General features: G+C 47.5%; 1 protein-coding gene across 1 annotated transcript in view; it reads left to right on the plus strand.

Moving 5' to 3' along the window:
• The window catches only part of CCDC180 (coiled-coil domain containing 180), a 68296-nt gene extending 53774 nt beyond the window's left edge, over positions 1–14522 (plus strand). Inside the window, 11 exon segments of the mRNA XM_073021791.1 lie at positions 80–197; positions 199–332; positions 1958–2035; positions 3570–3636; positions 4455–4596; positions 7811–7971; positions 8533–8670; positions 9156–9267; positions 12125–12230; positions 13018–13153; positions 14351–14522. Coding sequence (XP_072877892.1) covers positions 80–197; positions 199–332; positions 1958–2035; positions 3570–3636; positions 4455–4596; positions 7811–7971; positions 8533–8670; positions 9156–9267; positions 12125–12230; positions 13018–13153; positions 14351–14482 — 1324 coding nt within the window. The 3' untranslated portion in view covers positions 14483–14522.
• Positions 14523–17073: the final 2551 nt, after the last annotated feature.

Genomic DNA, 17073 nt, shown 5'->3' on the forward strand with positions numbered 1-17073 from the left:
CTGGGATGCTGCTCAGAGCCTGGCCTGAGCTGTCCCCATGGTCACCGTAGAAGAGCTCACACCCTTTCCTTTGTTTCAGACTTCCCAACACAAAATGGCCAACCCACCATTGTGACAAAGATCGGTCCCAGACAGGTAGAGGCGCACAGGCCTGTGGGTCTCGGGGCAGCAGTGAAGCGGGGGCTGGTGGTACTGTGTGGCCCATTCTCACCTCCTGTCCTCTGCTCCTGTCCTGGGCCCTCATCACCCAAAGGCTTCAAGCGACATCGGTGCCGGCCAGAAAACTCTGGGAAGAAGGCTGCGCCCAGCGCCAGTGGCACCTCTGCAAGCAGGTAGGACACAGGGCAGCCAGCATCGCCCCTTCCCAGTTCATCCCCCCACACAAAGGCAGGAGACGACCTATGGCTTTCCCAGGCTTTACCTCGGAAGGCACCACAGTGCTCACAGCTCTGGGACTCCACAGGGTGCAGGGAGGGGTGAGCTGTGATGCCGGCTTTAGTCAGGCGCCGTCCTTGGTTTGCTGGTTGTCCATGGTGCTGATGGATCTCAGCCCTGCCACCTTCCACACATGGTCATGGTTAGAAAGACAGGGCAGATGGCTTTCCTGGAGGGACATCATAGAGCAGAAAGAGTTCTGGTCCTTGGCACCCTGCCCACCAAGTCTCAGTGGGGTCGTTAGACTCAAAGTTTACCCCACATGCAGATTTTATGGAAGGTGCATATCAGAAGCCCCATGGCTGAGTAGACTTGCTAGCTCTTTGTGTCAACCTGGTTGACATGGGTTTGTTCCTGATTTTGAGAAGGCAAGGGGAATCCCTGCTTTGCCTTTCCCTCCAGAAGGTCTTTTTGAGCATGCATGCTGTGTGCAATGAGGAAAGAAACAAAGACCAGCCATATGAGAAGAGCAAAGGCTATTGACTCAGAGCTGACAGCAGCAGGGAGTCAGCCACCATCCAGGGCGTTTCAGCAGAGCTCCCAGGGCAGGCAGAGGAGTGGGAAACATTACCCTCCCCTCTAGCTGTGTGCTGGTTAGGGGATGCTGGCATGGGGAAGCTGGAGGCTGCCCACCGAAAGCAGGGCATCCCATGGGATTGGTTAGGGGACATGTTTGGCTTTCTCTGGTTGACCCAAAGTTGGAAATGAGGACAAAAATTAGGGAAGCTGTCATTTATTAAGTCCTGGCCATTTGGGGCCTACTATTATAGGTGATATTGTAGCTTCCTGGACCATCCCCAGGGTTGACAATCTCACTTCCTGCAAATCTGACTTAGAGCAGGCTGACTTCCTGGGTGGTTTCTTGTAGCTAAGGCGGGGCGGCCTCCTGGTTAGGTTGCTGCACATCATGGGACAGAGCTCTGTTTTTTATATGATCCAGCCATGACGTGTTTCCATGTTCAGTCTCTCAGAGGTTACAAAACGAAGTCCATGTCACTAGGGCTGCTAGATAAAAGAGAGGGTGCCCATCTACACTGGAATTTCAGATCAACACCATCTAATATTTTTAGCATAAGTGTGTCCCAAATGCTGCACGTGATACACTAATACTGAAAATTACTGTTTATATGAAATTCAAATTTAAATGGGCGTACTGTATTGTTATGGCTAAATCTAGCAACCCTACCTGTGACTCAATGTTTTTTTCCTTTGGGTCCTCATCACGGGGAAGCAAGAATGCAAATTTCTGGGCCTGAGCACCTCTGCCCCTCGCCTTCTCACAGCAGCTGTGGTTGGCTTTCAGCAGTTAAGGTGGTTAAGGTTTCAACCCATGGTAAGGTAGACTCACAGCTGTTAAGATAGTGTTCATAACGTCTCAAAGGGCTGGGACCTAGAAATGGGAGTCCGGTTGCCCACGGGCAGGCCCCATGTCTCCAGAAACGCAGGCAGGGATCCTACAGGCTCAGACCTGCCTTGCATCTGTCCACGGCCTCCAGACCACCCACCCACCTTTGTCCCACAGCTTCACACGGCACCCCAAGCTCAACAAAATGGAGAGAAAGTACCAGGTGCTTGGGGACAAGCCTCCTCCTGCTGCTGAGTGAGTAACAGCACCTTTCCTTTTGACTACATTTAACCTGTTTTGGGTTGGGAGGGGCAGCAAATGTGACTCAGCTGAGGGGAAAAATCAGAAAGGGGAACGGCAGGTCCAAGCAGAGGAGGGGTGAGGGGGGATAGCAAAGGTCAAGATCAGTTTGTCTCAGCCCATTTCACCTGAATTTGTTGAGAAACATTTTCATCAACATCTCACATTTTCCAAGCTAACAAGCATTCCCTGGTGGTAGGGCAGCAGACCCCGTTCGAGGTCTGAGCTTTTTTTTTTGTACTTTTTTTCAGTACTTTCCCCCATTTCTCTTTTCCTTTATTGTAACTCCAGTGATTACAACAAAAGCAGTTAAACTTAGTATAGCTTCATTGCAAGCAAACAAGCAAAATTCCAAGTTCAGAAAACGAAAAGCCTTCGAAGAAAGTCAAGTTCCACAAAGGAGCTCCCTCTCCTCCTGTATTAGAGATCCCCCCAAACAGTGGCCCCCTCTCATCCGCCCTTTCACCCTGGGACCCTCATCTCTGGGGTCATGAACTTTGCAGAGGATGGCTGTGACATCAGGCAGCCCAGGTCTGGCCTCCAGCTGGCAGGTAGACAGTTCCCTCGTCCCACACCCAAGGACGCTCCTGCACCGTGAATACTTCGGCTCTCTAATTTTTATAGCTCGATGCAGGAGGATGTTCGATCCTGCATGAAGTCCTGTTCATTTGATTACTATTTATGAGTAATCATTCTTTCAGCTAATCGAGGCACTGCCCGGTGCAGGCACTGCAGTGGGGCCGGGGATTCCATGGTGAACAAGTACAGACAGGTCCATGTCCTGTGTCAAAAGATAAACTCAGGCACATTAAAATGTTGGTGAGTTTATTTGAACAGTCAGTAATTCATGAATTGGGCAGTGCCAGACCCCAAGCGATTCAGGGAACACCAGGGGAAACCTTTTATAAGGTGTTCATAGAAGGAAGGCAAAGAAAATATTTGTTTGGTTAAAGTGAGAAGTTCCTAGTTGGCTATTTCTGATTGGTTAAGCTTACATTTCATTTTCCTAAACGATGACCATTCATTCTGAGTTGAGTTTGTTTTCTAGCGAGAAACTCCAGGCACTGGAACCGTTTCAGCCTGATGGCCTCCCGTTTGTGATCTTAAACACCTGGTGGCCTTCACAGTCTGCTGGGAGAGATGGAGGTTAATCAGCCAGTCACATAAATCAATCCCAAATCCACCTGATTGGCATGTGTCATGAGGCTGAGGGGGCATTAATCCAAGATCATTAAAACCAGGTGGTCAGAAATTGCTGCTGAGCTGGGGTCTGAGGAAGGGCAGGAACAAATGCAACCAAGAAGAGAAGAAAGTTAGCTGCTGTTATGGAGTGGAATCAGAGTGTGCAGAGGTCCTGGGGCAGCAGTGAGTAATTTCAAGGAGTGTCATGGCCAAAACAGAGCACTTGGAAAGTTCTGCTCGTTTGGTTTTGTCTATGTTGGTGTGTCTAGACCAGGCCCCTCAGGTATCTGTCTCGTGTGTGTTGCAGGGATTTTAAGGGGATCATCTTGACCCTCCTCTGGGAAAGCAATGAGAACCTGCTGGCGGTTGCAGAGGTGAGGACCACTACCCATGGCCTGTGCCTGCCCTGGAAGCCACCCCTGTCTTCTGCAGTCTGCTGATCGTGGCCACTTGGGGGAAAATGAGAAAGAGAGGATTCCATCCCCGCCATGACCACAGCTCCCCAGCTTCTGTCACCTCGCTATGAGTTTTTTTTTCTTCTAGAAACCAAACCTCATGCATTCATCTAATTGATCACCAAACATTTCTTAAGACACCAACTGCATGTCAGGTACTATGTGTGCCAAGAGGAACAAGCCCACTCTCTGTCCCCAAGGCACCCAGGCCCCGTGGGAAGCTAACAGATGTGGCAGGGACACAGAAGGAGGTGGGGCAGTGGGAGCAGGCACCAGACAAGCTGCCCAGTGCCCTGTTCCTGCACACCCTGCACCGTGGTGTGGGTGAGTTCTCCTTTCTGCCTCCCACGGGTCTGTCTACCTCCTTCAGGGCAGGGTCCCTGGCTCACGCATCTTTGTGGCCTGCAGCCTATACCCAGCTTGGCACTTCCTTGTAAGCTCCCAACCTGGTCACCAATTTGAGATTCCATTGATTTGGATCTTGAAGAATAAATAGGATTCTCACCAGTCACTCAAGAAATAACAAGGGCTGGCCATGGCCCCACTCACTCCAGGTGGGCCCAGGGAGGCAACACGTGCGGACAGGGAAGAAGGAGTGTCTGCCTGTGTCACCTCCACAGGGGAAGCCACGAGCAAAGGCTAGGGAGTGTGGAGGTGAGGGCAGGCTGGTGGATCCCAGGAGCAAGAGCCAGAGTCCCATGGGGTCCTCACGCACACATGGTCACCCTCTCTGGCAGGAGTTCTACCGTAAAGAAAAACGCCCGGTCACCAGGCCTGACTGCATGTATGACACCTTTGACCAGTGCGCTGAGAACATCGGCAAAAAGATCCTGGAGTACCAGAGCCAGGCAAATAAGTACCACAACTCCTGCCTCATAGGTGAGTATAGGCAGCAGGTAGGCATGGAGAGCCGGGCAGGGCGCGAAGCCAGTGATGGAGCTCAGCCTTGGCCTTGTAGCCTGGATCCTCCCCTCTAGGGCAGGCAGAGGAGCTTCCCTGTGAAAAGCTGACCTCTTAAAATTAGGTAAAAACAATAACCAGATTTTACTGGGGAAATGCGACCACGCAAGAAAAAAGTTGACTTTTCTTGAGAAATATGGTGATTTGTACCTCTAAAAATATTTTGTTTCTTCTACAGATATTTTTGACAACTTTATTGAGATACTCGCATACCATAAAATTTACCCACGTAGTATACTTAGTGTGGTTTTTAGTTTATTTACAGTTATGCAGTCACCGCTACCATCAATTTTAGAAACCCCATCTCCCAGCCCCTCCCCAGCCTAAAGCAACCACTAATCTACTTTCTGTCTCTATAGACTTCCTTATTCTTTACTTTTATGAGGATAGAATTGTATAGTATGTAGTCTTTGGGACTGGCTTATCTCATTTTGCATAATATTTCAAGGTTTATGCATGTTGTAGATGGTGCTAGTACTTCATTCCTTTTTATCCATGAATAATATTCCATTGTATGAATCTGTCACACTTTGCTGTGGTCTACTGTGCTGTTTCAGAGGCCCTCTGGGTAGAAGGAGGAGAGTTCAGGGATAGCCAAACCTGGGCCAGGACCCAGCACTGCACTTCCCAGCTGTATTACCTTGGCCAAATGATCTCACCTCTTGAGCCTCAGTTTTCTTTCTTTTTTTTTAGGGAGAGTCTCACTCTGTTGCCCAGGCTGGAGTGCAGTGGCATGATCTGCAATCTTGGCTCACTGCAACCTCCGTCTCCTGGGTTCAAGAGACTCTCCTGCCCCAGCCTCCTGAGTAGCTGGGACTACGGGCACATGTCACCATACCTGGCCAATTTTTGTATTTTTAGTAAAGACAGGGTTTCACCACATTGACCAGGCTGATCTCGAACTCCTGACCTCCAATGGTCTGCCTGCCTTGGCCTCCCAAAGTGCTGGGATTACAGACATGAGCCACTACGCCCAGCCAAAGCCTCAGTTTTCTTGTCTGTGGACTGCAGATGTTAATAACACCCACCACAGAAGGATTAAGTCCCTCACACAGACTTGGCATGTGCAGGAAATTAAGCAGTGATAGTGTTCATAGCTGTGGTTGTTGAATGACTGGAATTGAAACTGCAGGCATTGTTGTGTTTCTCTAGCTCAGAATTTCCCCCATGTGAACTCTGGAGGATCCCATCCTACATGATCGTCCTCAAAACAAGGGTTCCGTGGTCAAATGGGCTTGGAAAATGCTGCAGACTGCATCCCTCTCTGGTAAACTCACAACTAGTGAACACTTCTATTTCCTGCAGCTTGGCAGGCTAATGGGGGATTCATTCTCCCACTAAAAACATGTAAAATGCTGCATAAGATATTTTTGTAATAAAATCTTTTAAATGCATTAGAAAGCTATCTGTAAAGTGAGAAACACACAAAAGCCAAAAATTAAGTGAAAATAGAAACTCCGAGTGAAAAATTGAGTAGTAACCCTGGTTATTGCCCTAGGGGCATTTGCTGACTCCCAGGTGAACTTGAGCCTCTATTTTCATGGCCGCCAGGGTATTGGGAACAAGAGACAAATCCACAGACTTCCAAAGTGGGAAGTCTAAAAGGAGCAAGCCACCTAAAGCTGGAACCCAACAGGGCTTCCAGAGTAAGGCAAATGAGACGGAAACCAAGCTCCTCCCTCTGCCCCTCCAGCAATGAGAAGGAAACTGTTTTATCAAAAACCATGGTACTGGGTGAAGAAAAAAAAAAGCTCCAAAGAGAAATCCAGAACTATATGCCAGTCCCTGTGTGGTTTCTAAATTTATGTTTAGATAATTCACACTTATGTAAACATGAATTCAATTTTGCTTTTGTGGCTCATCCAAAAGATCTCAAGCTAATAACTGAGCTTAAAATGATCTCGAGTTGGTGGTGTTCAGAAGCTTGTTTGTTGGAGATATAACAAATTCTCTCTAGGAAAACTTACCTTCAGTTCAGGCCTCAAAGGATTCCCACAAATAAAATGCCCAGAATAAGAGCTCACAGTAATAAACAAAGAGCAACAAAATCCCCATAAACACAAGAAACAAAATGCCTTGAGAAAGAGGCAGCAGGAGACCAGCAAAGACTTCAGATATTATAAGTATTGGACACAGAACATAAAATAATACACTTCTAGTCAAATAAAAGGGGAATTGGAAACATGAATAAGAAGCAAGAGACTATGAAAGTGACCAAGTAGCTATAAAAGAGAATAAAATAGAACTTTTATGAAGGAAAAATTAAGAGTTGAAATTTTAAAACTATGCACGACTTTACTACCAGGTTACATATAGCTGAAAGTAGAGTTGGTGAACTGGAAGACAAATCCAAAGAAAATAACCAGAATATAACACAGAAAGATAAAGAGATGAAAATATGGGAGAGAGGTAAAGAGACGTGAATGAAAGAGCAGGTCTAACATACAGCCGTTTGGAGATACAGAGAAAGAAGAAGACCTAGAATCAAGGCAATAGTCAAAATAATGGATGAGAACTTGCCAAAAATGCCAAGAGACACCATGCATTTTAAATGAGATGAGAAGTCTGCAGAGTATATAGGAGAAGCCCTTTGAATTTATTTAAGCCTTTATTTTATTTTATTTTATTTTATTTTATTTTATTTTATTTTGTTTTATTTTATTTTATTTTTATTTTATTTTAAAGAGAGGGTCTCACTCTGTGGCCCAGGCTACAGTGTGGTGCAATTATAGTTCACCATAGCCTCAAACTCCTGGGCTCAAGCAATCCTCCCACTTTAGCCTCCTGAGTAGCTGGCATGTACCATCATGCCTGGCTAATGTTTAAATTTTTTTTTAGAGACAAGGTCTTGCTATGTTGCCCAAGCTGGTCTTAAACTCCTGGTCTCTAGCAATCCTCCCACCTCAGCCTCCCAAAGTGCTGGGATTACAGGTGTAAGCCACTGCAACTGACTAACCCTGTATTTTCTATACTGGTTTGACCTCAGGACCCCTTTCGATGGAATAGCTGTTACCACATTGGAGACCAATATTTTGTCTTTGGGAAGCTGCTTTGGGCCTCGTTGTAGAGATCACCTCTGCAACTTGATTCTAATCTGTTCCCTCCCTTGGCCTCTTACCCGCAATTCTGGCAGAATTACGGATCCAGATGAGGAGATTTGAGGAGCTGTTGCCCCAAGTGTGTTGGCTGGTGATGGAGAATTTCAAGGAACACCACTGGAAAATGTTTTGCACCTCCGTAAAGGAGATCCGAGGACAGTTTGAGGGACAGCAGAAGCAGCTGGAGAAAAGAAAGGTGAGGGCCTTAGGACGAGCCCTTCCACTCCAGGACCAGGGGAACTGGGAGTTCAGAAATGGTGGCAGGTTGTGGGAAGGGCCAAGTCCAAGGGAAGAAGGTGAGCTGGGCTTGGGATTTTTGGATGGGGTCTGAGGGACAGGAGCCATTGGCAAAATAAGAACTGAGCCAACAGCTTCTACATAGAAGGTGTTCAGTAAACTCCTTGTTGGCTATAGTGGGTGGGTGTGCTGGGTTCCATGGGGCTGCACTCATTGAGATAACAATAATTGTCCACACTGGTCTTTGGAGCTGTGGAACATGGGTGCTGCTGATTTCACTGGACTAAAGCTCTGATTGTGCTGGACAGATGCTCAGCCTTTTCTCTTCCAAACCCCTTGAGTCAGCTCCAGCCATGCCCTCCTCTTAACCCTTCTGCCACTCTTCTGCCCACTCATCACCCCCACACACCCAGGTCAGAGGACACATGAGTCTGGCCATAATCATAATTGACAGAAGACATAGGTCAGTGACTTTTGGTGGGTTAACATCACCGCTGAATTCTGGATTGTTTGATTAAAGGACAAAAATGCCCAGAAGCTCCATCTAAATCTTGGACACCCCATACATTTCCAAGAAATGGAGTCTCTACACTTAAGTGAAGACAAAAGGCAGGAAGAGCTGGACAGCATGATTAGGATGAACAGGGAGAAGCTGGAGGTCAGTGATACTATTGATTTCCCAGTCCAGGCACGCTCCAAAAATAGCCCAATGGACAGCCACTGATAGCACCAGGTGCAGCCCTTTGTTGATACTTGGCCAAAGCAGGCATGATCGTGGTTAGGTTTTGTAGGTAAAAATGGCCATTTTTGGCGTTTTAACTTGTATCCTTTTTGACTTCTAAATTAATTAATTATAAAATTACTAATGATAACTTTTATTTTGTGATCCATGTCTAGTTTTATTTCCTCATCTGTGAATTGTCTGTGTCCCTTGTCCATTTCTGAATCATTTCTTATGTTTAAACCAGATCACGTCTTGGGAGAGGCCTCCTGGCTGAGGGCCAGATGCTGGTTACTTGGACACAGTGGCTATAATGGCTTGGGTCCCCAGATCTCCCTGCAGAGTTCACCCATCCCCTCTTCAGCTGGCCTTGGAGGGATGATCCTCTCCCAGCAGCACTGTTCTCACCATGTTTTTTCCAGGAATGTACCAGAAGGAATGGCCAGGTTTTCATAACCAACTTGGCTGCCTTCACCGAGAAGTTCCTACTGCAGTTGGATGAGGTGGTCACCATTGACGACGTCCAGGTTGCAAGTAAGAGGCACCACCAGCCTTGTGTCCTGGCCCCGGGGGGCTAGTGAGGGCTAGGTTGGGCAGGGGTCTGCTTTCCCCAACTCTATCAGAGTGAAAACAGGTGATCCATTGAGGGAACTGATTAATTTTTGTTTTTCTTAAAAATAATTTTTTGATTAAAAAGCAAATGCCACATGGCCCAATGTTTATATATAAAAAATGAAACCCTATTGAGTAAACATTTCCATACTCTTGGGGTTAGGGACAGCTTTTCTAAGTATGACAGGAGAGCTAGAAGCCATAGAGGGAATGGCTGGCTCTTTGTAGCCAAAACAAAAACAGAAACATGTCAATAGATGGAAAGATAAACCACAAGCTGGAAAAGTATTCCTCACAACTTATAGATCCGAGAAAGGGTTAATATCCCTATGGTACAAAGAACTCTCACAGGTCAAATTTTTAAAGAGACAAAGGACAAACCCATGCTCTTCAAAAGAGAAGCAGTTCATATGGCTAGTCACTGTAAAAGATGGTCAACTTCACTGATGATGAAAAATGAAAATCTAAGTATTATTTAGATATCATTTCTCACCAATAGCCTGGCAGAGTTTTTACATTTGGTAACAACGTAAAAGAATGTCAAGAAACAGAGACTCCGCAGAGGCTCTTGGTAGAGCATACAAGGATACCGCTGTCATAGAGAACAATTTGTCGGTCCCTGTCAAAATTCTGAGCGTTTAGACACTTGGCCTAGCATGTCTAATTCTAGGAATTTATCTGAAAGAAATACTTGGATACTTTTTCAAAGGTGTATGTTCAAAAATATTCACAGCACTGTTTGAAATGGCAAAGAATTGGAAGCAACACTAACATCGATATACAGAAAATTCAATGGGCCAGGCACAGTGGCCCACACCTGCAGTCCCAGCACTTGAGAGGCTGAGGCGGGTGGATCTCTTGAGCCCAGGAGTTTGAGACAAGCCAGGGCAACATGGCAAAACCCCATCTCTACTAAAAATTTAAAGATTAGCTCGGTGTGGTGGTGTGCACGTGTGGTTCCAGCTCCAGCTCCTGGAGGTGGAGGGCGGTTGGGAGGGTGCTGAGGTGGGAAGATTGCTTAAGTCTGGGAAGTCAAGGCTGCCGTGAGCCTTGATCACACCACTGCACTCCAGCCTGGTGACAGAGTGAGACCCTGACTCAAAAAAAAAAAAAAAGAAAGAAAGAAAATTGGATGCATAAATGAAGGTGCCAGATGTGCAGGTAAATACCATGCAGCTGTTAAACTAGGTCTGCATGTGCTGACACAGAAAGACATGAAGGAGGGCTGTTGTGTGAAAAAACAAATGGACAAACAGAACATGTCTATGATCCCATCTTTTAAAACACATGCATGATATCAACATGCATACTCACATCTGTTTAAATGAATCTGTGTGAGAGACAGAGACAGAGACTGGTACCAAACTGCTGATGATCACCTCTACTGGGTGGGATTGAGAGAGATCCCTAAAACCTTTTTTTTTCCATCATGAAGTGATGTTTATGTTTTTAATAATGTACATATTACTTTTATAGCTATAAGATTAAAATCATACATTAAATGTTATCCATTTATCACTGATCTATAAAGTAATTAAAATATATCCTTTTATTTGTAAAGGTTTTTATTACAAAAACAATAAACGTTCATTCCAGTAAAACAAGAAAATCAGTATGAACCAAGAAGCAAGTGAAGAACACAGTCCTTCCGCCCTGAAAGCAGCGCCCTTTGCACTTGCTCTTCATTCTGCCAGACCTTTCCCTTTGGGCACAGGCCTGTGTGTCAGGGTAGCTGGGGAAGATTACAGGACTTGGACACTTTTGTGACCTGATTTCCCTGCAGGTGAACCTTGACCCGGCTGGCCAGTCAACACTTCTCTTCTTCAGCGTTTTCAGTTGTTGCACACCATAATTTAATAAGCACTGTAACTTACTAATTAGTCCCTTTGCTATTGAACTTTGAACCATTTCCAGTTTCCCACCCCTGTAATTATGCTGAAGAGAATCTCTGCATCCATGCATCTCTAGGGCAACAGACTCCTAGAAGTGCGGCATCTGGATCAAAGTGTGTACACATTTTTGAAGTGTTGGTCACTTTTCTATATCAGAGGTCTCTGTCAAGGGTGAGCCTCGTTTGGGAAATCAGGGCCTTGCAGAGATGCTGGGGTCCGAGACCCCAGGGAGAACAGGCAGGTGAGCTGGTAGTGGAGCCGATCACAGTCCCTTGCAAGGAACCCCTGAGCCAGGAAGACTCCCTGCACCAGGCGCTAGGAGGTCTCTGCCTGCTCTGTAACTCAGCTTCTGAGCCAGGCCACCGGGCCTTGCCATTCATGGCAGAGGAGTGTACAGGTTGCCTGCTGGTTCTCTGCGCACAGAGCCCCGCACCCTCTCACCCCCTGATCTAGAAAGAACATCAGAGCATCAAAGATTGGCTTATTGAGCTAGATAGTCAAGGGACAACCTTGAACGTGTTTGTTCCAGGGGAGGTTCTTAGTTTGGAACCCGTATGAGCTAGCCTAAGCCAAAGAAGGCTCTATGAAGCATATCCTGGGACTCATGGAAACTGCAGGAAGGTCAGAGCATCAAGCTCGGGTTTGGAGCTGGGAACAGCACTCACACCACTGCTCAGATTCCTCCAGCCATGACCCCCTGCCTCTGCCACCACCCTGAGCTGTGTGGCTGGTGCATTCAGCTTCTCCATGGAGAGGGCTCAGCCTGCCATAACTCCGAGTGGGGAGGAAGGGCGTCAGTCCTCCCACCTCTAAGTGTAATGCCAGGAAATCCCTCGATCTCAGGCTGTCGGTGTGGCTGCAGTCATTATCCTGCCTCTTGCCTCTAGGGATGGAGCCCCCCAAACAGAAAATATCAATGCTCATACGAAGGAAACTCGCTGGGCTCTCCCTGAAGGAAGAGAGTGAGAAACCCCTGATTGAACGTGGAAGCAGGTGAGAGCCAAGAGCAGCAAGGACTACTGTAAATGGCTGTATCTGCTGGGGGGTGGTGCAGTGTAATGGTTAGGGGCTTGGGCTCTGAAGTCAGACAGACCTGGGAAAGGCATTGTGTTCTGAGCCTTAGGTTTCCTCATCTATGAAATGGGCATGGCCACCTACCTTGATCAAGAGAAAGTTAAATGAGGTAGTACATGAGGTGCCCCAGCACATATGAACAGCTCAACAGCTATTAGTTCACATGATAAGGACCCATCAAAGGGATGAAAGGGAGGCCTGGCTCAGTGGGAGACATATTCTCGGGTCACTGCTGGCATTGTGAGCCCCTCCAGCTGTCGTGAGTGAAGAGAGTTGGCAAAGTGCCTGTACCCTGTGCCCAAGAGTGTGACTCTGCAAGAAGAAGCAGAGCAGTGATATGCCCAGCTATTTCTCAGAAGTGGTCTTTAGAGCATCATAGGAAAAGCATACCAGGCACTGGTGGCCACCACCTGGCTGGCAGATCAGTGAGTAAACTGAGGCTCAGAAAGGGGAAGCAACTTGAGCTGTGGCCCTCCCCTTCCCCACCAGAACCCCAGACCGTGCACAGCGATGAGACCAATGTGGGCTAATATGAAACAGCTTGAACAAGTGCAGCGTTCGCACTCAGTATGTTTTTTATTTTCATTAAGATATTTAAAGCCATGATAATTTTCTCAAAGAAATGCTAAGCTTTTCCAACAGGGATGGTAGGTGGATTATGAAAGATGAAGACAAATCTGTGAGATTTTCACACATTTGTTTGTAGGAAGTGGCCAGGAATCAAACCCACCGAAGTCACCATCCAAAACAAGATTCTTCTCCGGCCAACATCATCGATATCCACCACCAAAACTACCCTGGGCCACCTGGCAGCCGTGGAAGCCCGAGATGCTGTGTACCTGGTGAGATGGGGTGGAGTGGGTGTGTCCCACGGAGCACAGCTCAGGTTGGCTGCCTTGGGAAGGGGGAGCTTCCCATTACCCAGCACCCCAACATTTGGTTGGTACAGCAGGCAACACATGTCAGTGCACCCCAGAGTTGCAGGTCTCAACACTCAGGACGGTCGCTGTTCACAGGCACGAGGACGCTGCCGCTGTGGGTCATCTCCCATCCCCGTGCGAGTGTGGGTCTGAGGCATGATCCCAATGCTGCAGGAGCCCAGCTGAGGGACATCCCACCCAGACTGGGGGTGAAGAAAGGCTTTCCAAAGGCACAGTGGGGTCACAGCTAGGGAATGTTGTCATCAGGCACGGAAGTAATGGTGGCAGTAGGCTCAGAGAGGGCACAGCAGCAGGAGCGGTCACAGCTCCTGAGAACTCACTGGGAAGTGCTTACTGGGAGCTGCTTCTCTTGACATGAATCCTCCTAACACCTCCACAAGGGAGGTAAAATTATTATCCTCATTTCACTGATGAGGACACTGAGGCTTAAAGAAACTTGTCCCCTCTATGCCACTACAGAGTGGCAGAGCCAGGATTTGATCGCAGTGCCTGTCAGACCCCCTGGGGACAGCCTGATGAGGGGCTACACCCAGATGCCACCTGAGGAACCTCTTGGCTCTGAAGATCTGTGGACCTTTGGTCCTGATGCCCAGAGAGAAACCTTGTCCTGCCCAGAGACCAGCTGGCCCCCTTATTGGGAGAGGCTGAAGTGCCCAGGGTCAGCCCTCCCCAGGCTTCCCTCCAAGCTGCAGGCAGAGGGTACAGCTCGGCCTGCTGAGTTCAGTGAGGGCGGGAGGCCTGGGTGGTCCAGCCTACCCAAAAACCGGGAGCCCTGAGCTCCCGAGAGGCCACAGTGTGGGACAGAGCTCAGGAAGGAGTGCTGAGCCTAGAGTCAGATAGGCACAGGTCCTAGTCCTTGATCAGCCTCCTTCTAGCTGGGTGACCCCAGGCCAGGCTCTGAGCCTCAGTTTCCCTGTCTTGTAAAATGGGGGAAACAACTAGGCCTACCTGGTTTCTACCTGAGAAGTGACTTGGCGAACTCTTGCCAGTGCCTGGAATGGGTTAAAAGTCACCTGCCAGCAAGTTATAGCATTGCCCTAGGGGAGAGGGTCCAGATGTCTCTCCTCATGTGGACCCCTCCTGCTACCTTCCTTCTAGAAATATTTAGCATCATTTGAGGAGGAGCTGAAGAGGATCCAGGATGACTGCACATTTCAGATGAAGGAGGCTCAGCGCTGGAAGGACAGCTGGAAGCAGTCCCTGCACACCATCCAGGGCCTGTATGTGTGACCCTCCACCCCACCATGAATAAATGCTTTCTTATGCAGACTCCTTCCCTGTCCATCTACCTGCCTACCTACTTTCCATTCATCCCTCCTTCCCTTCATCCCTCCACCCCGCTCTGTGCCGGACACTGTAGCTTTACCAGCAAACAGGGCATAGCATGGTCCCTGCCCACATGGAGCCCACTTCCCACGAGGAAGGCAAGCATGAAAGGGGAGGTCCACGTGGTTAGCAAGGAGGGTAAGTACCAGGAATCAGTCACTTAAAGTAGACACCAGAACTTCAAAGGACATCACCTCCAAATAGCATGCTGGGCAGGACACACCATGTTGAAAAATGAAATAATTCAAGGTCATGGGAAAACGTTATTTTAATTTAACAGATTAAACAAGTATGGGTTATAACTGGAACTCTGCACTGGTTCCTAGACCCAACAAAGAACTAATCCAATGTTGATTGGTATTTGTGCCACAATTTGCCTAAGCAAATTGCAATATTTTGGAAAAAAAAAAAAAAAAAACAATCTTCTAGACCTCTTTAGTCCTGTGATGCTCAGATCATTCTCTTGGAGTCCTCCAGCCTGCCGGCATCTTGCTCATCAACTTTCTCTTCTTTGATTACATGGCCTGAGCGTACAGGTTTCATTTGTCAGTAGCTCTGTGTGTCATCTGGACAGGCTTCCTCAGCCACAGGCTTAGGAGGCCCCAGCCCCTAAATTTCCAGCCCCTGACAGCTGTATGACCCTCTGAGTGCAGTTCCCTCACCTGGGGACACTCACCCTGCTCTCCTGGTCTGCGCCACCCAGTGAGACCCTGCTTCGTTAGCTTGGTAGCCTTTGTGCACTGAAGCCAGGAGAATGAGGAGTCCTCTTCCATTAAGGCAAAAGCAATCTCCTGTTCTTTTCTGTGCTCCCCCCACCCCCACCCCAATGTGCTACCTTTCATTGCTTATTATTCCAAAAGGAATATATGCACATTGTAGAAAAAAGAATTTATGAAAGCAGCAACAGGATAACTTTAAAATCCTGAGCCGGCACAGTGGCTCATGCCTGTAATCCTAGCACTTTGGGAGGCCAAGGCGAGCAGATCACTTGAGCTCAGGAGTTTGGGACCAGCCGAGGCAACATGGTGAAACCCCATATCTACTAAAAGTACAAAAAGTTAGCCAGGCATGGTGGCGCACACCTGTAATCCCAGCTACTGGGGAGGCTGAGGCATGAGAATCACTTGAACCCAGGAGGTGGCAGTTGTAGTGAGCCAAGATCATGCCACTTCACTCTGGCCTGGGCAACAGAATGAGACTCTGTCTCAAATAAACAAATAAATAAACAATAAAATCCTGGTATCTAGAGAGAGCCACTATCCATAGCATCTTTCCATGTATGTGAGTTATTTTTACAAAATGGAATCATAACGTGCATTAGGTTGCATAGACTGCTTGGTAAATTTTAACTAGATAAACCCTATGCCATATCCTTAAGGATTTATTTACACCATTGGTTTTCATACTTTTCTGCCTCTGAACCACTGTATAAACATGTTCTAAACACAGGGTCCTTGCACACATACACAACTTGGGACCAACAGGTCACAGGACAGTACTTAACGTTACTAGGAAGACTGCTTTCTAATATTTTCTCCCTGCTTTTTAAATCCTAGCCCGGTCCACTAACTCAGTTCATGGCCCATGAAGGGGCCTTGATTGCAGTGTGGGACACTATCATTTAAACAGCTGCAGAGTGCTCCCACTGCCCGGGGAACCAGATCGCCTCTGTCGGACAAGGGTGAGGATGTCCCATGCAAGGCTTCTACAAAGAAGGCAGAGATGACATCCTCCCACACTAGCTCTTTGTACACATCTGGAATCATTCCTTAATCAGAGGGTGGCAGCTGTGGACATGGTGTGAAGTCACCCTCCAGGGAAACAGGCCACCCCCTCCCACCACTAAGCAATACCCATTGCCCAATTTCCTCATCCACACCAAGGATTCTAGTTTCAGCATTTGGGGGACATTTTTTGCTGGTTTGGTTGGTGAGAAAACATATCTAAATCACTTTTCTAATAGTGAGTGAGACTGGACTCTAATCACCCCTATACCCATACTCCAGGGACCCCTTTAGAGGCCCAGCTTGACAAGTACTGAAGGAACCCAATGCCACTTTGTCTACCTTTTGGCTACTATAGATCCACACAAAAACATGTTCATGACTGCCCATAGCAGCACTGAAAAATAGTGCTGTTATATCTAAGACTCCATTGCCTAAAAATTAGTGCTGCTATGAGCAGTCATGAACAAGGTTTTGTGTGGATGCATATTTTCATTTCTCTTGGGTATATACCAATTACTAGGTCAAAAAGTAACTCTAGGCTGGGCACAGTGGCTCACACTTGTCATCCCAGCACTTTGGGAGGTGGGTGGATTGTTTGAGATCAGGAGTTAAGAGACCAGCCTGGCCAACATGGTGAAACCTGTCAAATGAAAATACACAAATTAGCCAGGGGTGGTGGCACACACCTGTAGTCCCAGCTGCTTGGGAGGCTGAGCCATGAAAATTGCTTGAGCCCAGGAATGGGAGGTTGCAGTGAGCCAAGATCAT

The sequence above is a fragment of the Chlorocebus sabaeus genome, chromosome 12 (genome assembly GCF_047675955.1).
Source record: "Chlorocebus sabaeus isolate Y175 chromosome 12, mChlSab1.0.hap1, whole genome shotgun sequence".
NCBI classification, from domain to species: Eukaryota; Metazoa; Chordata; class Mammalia; order Primates; family Cercopithecidae; genus Chlorocebus; species Chlorocebus sabaeus.